At 45.3% G+C, this 9,066-nt stretch overlaps 1 protein-coding gene across 1 annotated transcript; it reads left to right on the forward strand.

Annotated features, from left to right (window-relative positions):
- The first annotated feature begins 7,741 nt into the window (after positions 1 to 7,741).
- Positions 7,742 to 8,878, forward strand: LOC149102111 (uncharacterized). Its single transcript, XM_089275284.1, has one exon. The coding sequence runs from the start codon at positions 7,742 to 7,744 to the stop codon at positions 8,876 to 8,878; it is 1,137 nt and encodes a 378-aa protein (XP_089131410.1).
- The last annotated feature ends 188 nt before the right edge of the window (positions 8,879 to 9,066 follow it).

Here is a 9,066-nt window from a genome sequence, read left to right on the forward strand (position 1 = left end):
GCTCACCCCTGTCGTTTTTCAGATCGTGTGTCATCGTTTCTAAGTTGGATACCGTGTCTGTAAAAATCTCTTGACGTAAATTGGGTCCTAAGTCATAATTTTCAGGGCTTCTCTCCTTCAACCATCCCGTCTTTAAGGCCAACATCATATTGATCTTCAATGCTGGTGAGTCACTGGAGCGTACGTGTGTCGCTTTGTTATCCGTCAGCAGATCGTCTCCATCCCAACGAAATTTCACGTACATTCTCTTTCCATCGGATGCTGTATAGCTGCTACCGAGATGGGGTCCCTGGTAATTCAAGATGCGCCGCTGCTCGAAAAACGTCACCATACTTTTCATGAAACCAACACCATCAATATACTCAACCACGGTTCGGAGATCGTTAGGGTCATAGTGAGCGCTACCAAACTTTAACGCACCAGAAGGGTATTTCATGATCCAGTCCATGGTAAACAGGATGTCGTTACCGTTGACCAACAACACTTTCACTTCTGGTAACGAGATGCTAATCAATCCCACTTTCCAACTCGACCCTTGCAGCCTGATGGGGTGGGGTAATCGAATCTTGAAATGATTGCTTTGGTTCTGTGGAAACTCTGCGCGGTTGCTGTGACTAGGCAAGGTGATGTAAAACTCCTCATTCATCCTCGAAGCTTTTTCACGTCCTTCTTGTCAATCCAACATCTTTCCCATGTCTGGCCAAGCTTCAACCCCAGATTGTTGCAAACACTTTTCACGGTCTTCATCACGATATCAAGATCTATTTGCTCACAGGTTTCATCATGATAATAGTACCACGCGTCTTCATTATCCATCATCAGGCAGAGTGTTCCCTTTGGCTTGGGTGATGAATAGCGCAGCCATAGCATCGATTTACTCTCTTTTGATGAATGAGCTTGTCATAAAACGCGGCATAGGTAAGTTGGAAAGCATGACCGATGATCGTGGCTACTTTCTTGCGTTGGCTTCGCTCAACTTCGTCCACGGTTAACATAGGTTTAGATGTGGATTCGACTTGCATGTTTGGAAGCTATCCGCTCAAAAATATTATTTACTCGAGTTTGTGACAAGAATGACTTGACTGAATGGAAGCGCGCTTTTATTTTGAAAACATAATAGATTCTGAAATAACCAATCCGTGTTCAAAGTTAGTGTTTAAAACAATCAAAACAATGGGGCAAGTCCAGGCGAGTTCAATATGGCATTGTGAAGAAACCAGTTTTTGGGACTGGTTAGTCTGGATAATGATCAGTTAATGAGAAACCACAGCAGTAACTTTTTATACACTTCAGAAGTGTTGTGATTGGTCAGATCTGCAAATGACGTCAACGGTAAAAGTACTGAATCACGTGAAAGTCAGAGCACAGATCACACCGCACACCCTCATCACGTGAAAGTCAAAGGTCGGATCACGCCACCCTTCCTAATATGGTCCGATGAGGTGATGTGATTGGTCAGATTGGAAATCACCTCATGATACGTGGCATTCGCTGATTGGTTTTTCTCACTGGTAAAAGTCGTTCACCCCTCATTTGACATCATTCGCAAGTTGAGAGTAGTGCCAGAACAACTTATGTCACTCGAGCTTGCCAGAAACATGGAAGACGAATCTCCTACTCGCTACATGTTGAGTGAAGGAAGTGTGTGCTTACCAAAACAAGAGAAAGAAGAAGACGCCATGATAGATTACTCTTACAATCCATATTCACCAGCTACTTGTCCGATTTCCACCAAAAAGAGAAAGAGGGTAGTCAAGAAAGAGAAAGCAGAAAAGAAACCAAAGACCAAGAAGATCAAGCAGGAACCCGAAGGTACGAGTCAACGCACTTTGGATAAATGGTTAAAGAAAGACACACCCTTAAAGGGTATTTTAAAGAAACAATCTTCTTCGTCATCAAGGAATGTGTCCTTCCTATTCAAAGTGGAAGTCAGAAACCTTTACACAAATGGGAATCTGTCGAAAAAAAAACACATTTCTCGGATTTAACTTTGGAGGAAGATTGTGCAAAACGAAACACACCTTTTCCACTGAAACCAAGAGAACAAAAGAAGGAGCAAAAACGACGACATTATTGGAGACGACAAGAACTCAAACCCAGACGTGTGCGCATAGTGACTCACATACTCAAAACCATGCTTAGAGAGAACACGCTTTTAGGGTTATGACATTTTATTTTTTTTTCCTTTCACTCCATAGACATTGAAAAGACGTTTCACGAAGTTCCGCCTGTTGTAGAGAATGGGGAAATAGTGGAAGTGCAAGTCCTAGAGGAAGGGGAAATCTTTGACCCTGAAGTCTTTTTGGACGGACTCGCACAACAATGGAAACAAGACCCTTCTAGTACTGCTCAAACTTCTACAGAAACCTTCAGAAATCCGTCACCACCGATCCGAGGGAACACGGAGATCCTGTACTCTTGCCTTGTGCATCCGGACGATACTTTACAAAAGAAAGAGACCAACACTCAGTACGGCCATTGGGAGTACTACAAGTGCCCCGTCCAAAATTGTTTTGTCAGCTGCGCTGTAGACAGTGTAGAGAATTACTTAGAGTCGGCCAAACATCAACTCCACAACTTCTACCTGGCCAAACCTGGACACATCATAAAGTGTTACTGCCATCGTCCATTGATCATGTCCTTGTCCCAGTCAGAGGAGAATCCAGGGAGATTATACCTAAAATGTTCCAAACGTTGGTGCGATTTCTTCCAATGGGTGGATGAAGAACCCCGAGGCAAAGCCAAAGCTTGGATGGAAGGGGATAGCATCCAAGAAGGATATCCACGACCCCATGAGTTGTTCATACCCCAGCAAAGAGACTTCGAGAGGAAGAAGGCCGAAATTCAAGAAAGAGAGGAAAAAAGAAAGAGAAAGTATGCTGAACGGCAAGAGAGGGAACGTCAGTATGCAGAGAAAATGAGAAATGGAACTCTTGAAGAACGGGAACGAGAACGCGTGTATCAGCGGGAAAAGAAGAGGAACGGAGGATTGATCAATGATGTCATGGAAAGGCGACGATGGGGGTTGGTAGGCTCCTCTGAAGGGAATTGGATCTGGGACGAGTAAGGTGACGTGGCAAGCTTTGATTGGTCAAACTATCTCATAAAGACCCATTTGCAAGTGAACATTCATTCATTTTTAAACATGGAGGTGTTACAGGATGAACTCTGCTTCATTTTGGATTTAGAAGGTTTCTTTCTCAACAAAACATTTCACGTCAGAGAACTAGCTTATTACACTTGGAACGGAGAACACGGGCGCCATGCTTTCTTCATCCCCGTACCGTACAAGAACTTGAGCGACAAAGACAAACGAACTGTGAATTTTGTGAGAAGGAAGATACATGGATTGACCTATCAACCCCTCAAGGCTGAACATTTCCAAAAACCTGAAGTCCTCAGTGAACTGATCAAGGACATATACTCGACGTACAAAGATTGCAGTAATGGCGAGAGAACCATGGTGGGATATAAGGGAGGCCATGTGGAGAAAGACCTGTTGGTGAAACTGAACATTCCTTGTCTCGATCTAGAAACTTTAGGATGTCCTAAATACGACAAACTCAGACACATCATTCCCTCACCCCTATTTTAGCCCTTCGACCGAGAAGGGAGTGGGGCAAGTATGCTGTGCAGGCTGTGCAGAACTACGCATGTCGAATCGTTAGTGGCGCGAGAAAGTACGATCATGTAACTCCCCACTTAAAAAGTTTGTCTTGGTTACCCGTTAAGGACCAACTATACTACCGCCAAGCTACCATAGCTTTTAAATGCGTTTCCGGACACGCCCCCAAATATCTGACGTCACAATTCATTACCCGCGAGCAAGTTACCAAGCGTACAACTAGGAGTGGCCAAAAGCTTGATATACCTTTTTTTAAAACAGCCTCAGGACAAAGAACATTTTATTACAGAACTACTGGACTTTGGAACCATTTAGACCCCTTTTTGTAATTTTGTAAATACTCCTTAAACTTCATTTATTTTTAGTATTTTTCGCGACTACAAAGTTTAGATAATGTTGTAAATGTTTTTTAAATTTGATTAATTTTGATTGTGTAGTTATTAGTAACTTAGTAATTTAAGTAATTGTTCCTGAAAAGCCCTATTGGTGAGGTAACAGTAAAGTATGTATGTATGTATGTAAGTATAGGATTGGCTCCCGATGAGGTCACGGTCCGACGATGCTTTGGAAAGGGGAGTACCCCCTTACCCCTATTTTAGCCCTTCGACCGAGAAGGGAGTGGGGCAAGTATAGGATTGGTTCCCGATGAGGTCACCGTCCCACGAAGATATCGTGGCAAAACAAGTAAGTTACTGGGATTTGTTACCCTTTATTTAATATTAATGTTATTATTATTATCATTATTATAATTATTATTGAATGTAGTACCCAGGGTTTATGATACAGAATTTTACAACATGCTATAGTCTCACATGTTTAATAGTACATATGTGGATGAACGTGTTTCCCATGTGCTTTGTAAATGTACTAGGTGGTGATTGGTGTATACTCATTTCCTTATTTGGTCACATTTTGTTATGACTGGTCAGATATGACTGGTCATTTTCATTGCTAGTCGTGAGACAGTCATGTTCACTTCACAGCACATCAGCGTGTTTTACGCCGGAGCCGATCTCTATCCCCTCGGCGATCGTTTCGCCTGGTCATCGCACCTCGTCGAAGTAGATCCCTGGGGCGTAAGCCAGTTCCCTTAGCAACTAAACGACCCTTCGACGATGCCTACTTGGATAACGATGATGATCAGTGGGTTTTTGACCCGTCTAATGATGTCCTCATGGACGAATATAACTCCAACAAGAGACAAGATGACGATCAGTGGATCTTTGCCCCGTCTAATGATGTCCTCATGGACGAATATTATTCAAACAAGCGACCCTTTGAAAAAAGTGACGATGACTCTCAGGATGAGATAATGATTGGAGGAGGTGCCACACCATTGTTGGACTTCCAGCTTCGCCCAGTGAGTGCTAGACGAAACTGGAGGAACGTTCTCAATAAACAGCGTTTTGAGGCACGCATCCAGCAACACAGGGATGCCAAACTCCGTGATGACTTGGGGCGTGAAGTCACCGAGGCCTTTCGTCGCACCATCACACGGCAACTCGAGGAGGACGCCACCCTCACTCCTCACTCCACACTGCATTTCGTAATGCAATCACATGCTTTCAACCATGCGTTCCAGTACACCACCTTCACCGTGAGGGAATGTGAGGACGGGTCAGAGCGCTTAGACACGTATCTCCAAGCCCTGGCGCAGAAGTTAAACTCAAACCAGGAATTCACCCCTGACGACTCATTCACGGTGGAGACCACTTTCATCCATACGCCTAGTCCTGGGAGTGGACATGGCAAACGCTACAAACCGAGCAGTGCAGTTGTCCGTGGAATCGTCAAACACTCCCGCATCACCATCAAGAACAAAGACGAGTTGTGTTGTGTTCGGGCCATCGTGACCATGAAAGCCTTGATCGATGTAAACGGTAATACCAGGGATCGTCATTACCATAATCTCAAACAGGGTTATCCTGTCCAGCAGCGGGAAGCCCAAGCCCTCCATCGTCTAGCTGGGGTACACGAGGGACCATGTGGCATCTCCGAACTACAAAAGTTCCAAGCGGTTCTCCCTGGCTACCAGATCAAAGTCAAAAGAAGATGACCATTACGATGGGTGTAACTCGTTCTCGGGTTTTCTGTCCAAGATTTACTTCTGTTATGAGTGTAATCGGGGGTGCGATCACGATGATCATGAAACTCATCCCTGCGATGGTAAATGGTGTCCATCTTGTCATCGAAAGGACTGCCCGGATTTCACAGAGGCTAAACGACCATTGGGTCCGGGTCAGTTTCCTTCACCCTCTTCTCTTTATCGTCTGTGTCATCGATCCTTTGTTGGTGAGGACTGTTACTCTTACCATCTTCATCGTCGCGGAAAAAATATTCCTTCCATCTGTCTCACCTACAAAAAATGCCTCGAGTGTTGCAAGATGTATGAAGTCGAGAATGCAGGTAAATCTAGAAGTAAACCTAAACAACACAAGTGCGGATGGGGAGAATGCCCCTTTTGTGAACAACAAGTGCACGTCGCTTCTCACCAATGTTACATCCAGACCATTCCGGAAGCAGAGGATGATCCCAAGACGAAACGGGTGCCGCGCGACGAAGTGGGGACGCGTCCTTTTGAAGAACCCGATCCCGAAGATCCAGATACCAGAGTGTGGGTAGAGAGAGATCCACCCCTTCAAGTCTATTGTGACTATGAAGCGACCGTGGACGACGAGGGAGTGCAAACTCCCATCTTGCTTAGCGCCGAGAGCGACGAAGAGGACCACACAGAATCCTTCTATGGTGCAGACTGTACAGAGACTTTCTTTGAATGGTTGGAATCTTTGGCTGTTGATCAAGACGGGGACGATCGGAGCGTAATTGCTGTCTTTCATAACCTCAAAGGATATGACGGGATGTTCCTGTTGCACCATTGCTACGCGAAGCATCGGGAAGTCACGGATCAGATCACCGTCGGCACCAAAGTGCTGTCCTTCAAATCAGACCGATTGACCTTCAAAGATTCACTCTGCTTCCTTCCCTTTCCTCTTACTAACTTCCCTTCTACCTTTGGCATCCAAGAATTAGTCAAAGGGTTCTTTCCTCACAAATTCAATACTCGTGAAAATCAAGACTACGAAGGACCAATGCCTCCTGCTGACATGTATGATCCTGATGGCATGTCGGCTAAGAAGAAGGCAGAATTTGAGCAGCGGTATGCAAAGAAAGGTCACAAACAACTTCATCTTCAATCTTAAAACAGAAATGAGAGCCTACTGTGAGTCAGATGTCAAACTCTTAAAAGCCGGATGTCAAAAGTTCCGAAACGAATTCCAGCAACATGCCGAATTTGACCCCATCGAGAAGTGTGTAACCATAGCGTCTGCGTGCAATCGGTTCTGGCGGAAGAAACTCCTGACTCCCAACAGCATAGCCACAGAACCCATGCAAGGATGGTAAGGAGCTCGTTCCAACCAATCCGTTAAAGCGTACAAGTGGCTAGCATGGCAGGAACACCCCAACGACGTGCCTCAAGCAGACTGCATTCGACATGCGAGCAATGGCGGCGAACAGAGAGTGCTCCACTTTCTTGTAGATGGCCTCGACGTACAGAACCACATTGTCTATGAATTTCACGGATGTCTATGGCACGGTTGTCCTCGTTGTCATCCCCATCATCGTGACCGACATTCAAAATTCCATCCTGATCGTACCATCCAAGAATTGTATGAAGTCACTCAACAGAAACACCGTCTCCTGCGCCAGCACGGGTACAACCTTCAAATCATGTGGGAATGTGATTGGGATCGTGAAGTCAAAAGCAATGAAGATCTCAAACAGTTCTTAGCATCGTACGAGATGGTCGAACCTCTTAATCCAAGAGATGCCTTCTTTGGGGGACGAACCAACGTTGTTCGCCTCCATCATGTGGCCAACGAGGCCCAGGGTGAACAAATCAAATACGTGGACGTGACCACCTTGTACCCGTGGGTTAACAAGACACAACAGTATCCCATTGGTCATCCCATCATCATCACCAACCCAGAGACCCAAGACATCCATGCGTACTTCGGTGGAGCAAAAGTAGATGTGATTCCTCCCTATCATTTGTAGCATCCCGTCTTGCCCTTCCGACATCGTGGTAAACTGACTTTACCTCTTTGCAGAACCTGCATGGAAGAGGAGATGACCAAGGACCTCTTGGAAAAATCGCATCATTGTCCTCACTCTCCAGAGCAACGTCTTCTTAGGGGTACGTGGTGCACCCCTGAACTCGTCAAAGCAGTAGAGGTCGGGTACCGCATCGTACACATCCACGAAGTCTGGCATTTTTCAGAAGAACAACGTGAAAAAGGGTTCTTTGCTGACTATGTCAACATGTGGTTAAAAATAAAACAGGAATCAGCCGGGTATCCTACATGGGCGCAGACTGAGGAACAGAAACAGCAATACGTCCGTGACTACCAAGACAAAGAAGGCATCACCTTAGATCCTCTCCTCATCGAAAAAAATCCAGGACGTAAAGCTATGGCAAAGTTAATGTTGAATAGTTTCTGGGGCAAGTTTGGCGAAAATCTTCAAAAGAAAACCACTGAGGCAGACACCACACCCGCTCATCTCTTTGCTCTTGTGTCAAACACCGTCACAGACATCCACACGGTCCGCATTTGTTCACAAGATTCCTTGGAAGTGGTCTATTCGAATCTAAGAGAAAACCAGCCCGACAACGGACGTGTCAACATTTTCATTGCTGCCTTCACCTGTTGGGCCCGTTTAAAGTTGTACTCCTATGTAGAGCAACTACAGCAACAAGTCTTATACTTCGACACGGACTCTGTCATTTTCTCCTGGAAGCCTGGCCAACCCGACATTCCTCTGGGAGACTTTCTGGGTGAAATGACCAACGAATTGGACGATGGAGATTACATCATCGATTTCACCTCAGCAGGACCAAAGAATTATGGATACAAGACCAAACACGGTAAAGTGTGCTGCAAAGTGCGTGGTTTCACCCTCAATGTTCGTGGTCAACAAAAACTTAACTACAACATCATGCGCCAGAACCTTCTGGATGAATTGACGGATCCTCTTGACGAACGCAGAAACATCAACGTCGTCAATCCCAATTTCTTCACCAGACATCCGGTCACCAAACAGCTCAAAGTGGGTCCACGTACCAAAAGATATGGATTGGTGTTTGACAAACGTGTGGTGGATCCGGACACCGTCAAGTCCTATCCTTATGGATACAGAACATCTGGGTTCAATGATGTAGATATGGAAAATGCTGAAACCTTGTTCGAATTGTAAATAGTTTTGTTTTTCAAAGTCCGGCAACACCCCGGCAACTTGTAAATAGTTTTACCCCTAGCGAACTGGCGCGTCTTTGGACGGATCGCTTAGCCCGCGGGACAAGGTTCGATTGGGGAAGGGTCGGGACTTTGTGTTTTTGTACATAGTTTTTGGTAGATAGTTCCCGGCCACAAAGAGTCGAGGTG

The sequence above is a fragment of the Orbicella faveolata genome, unplaced genomic scaffold (genome assembly GCF_042242905.1).
Source record: "Orbicella faveolata isolate gen_17 unplaced genomic scaffold, um_ofav_v1 contig_36, whole genome shotgun sequence".
Classification (NCBI taxonomy): Eukaryota; Metazoa; Cnidaria; class Anthozoa; order Scleractinia; family Merulinidae; genus Orbicella; species Orbicella faveolata.

What these genes read in the sequence shown, in the direction of transcription:
- LOC149102111 (XM_089275284.1), top strand. Translation starts at nt 7,742, where the DNA reads ATGGAAGAGGAGATGACCAAGGACCTCTTGGAAAAATCGCATCATTGT.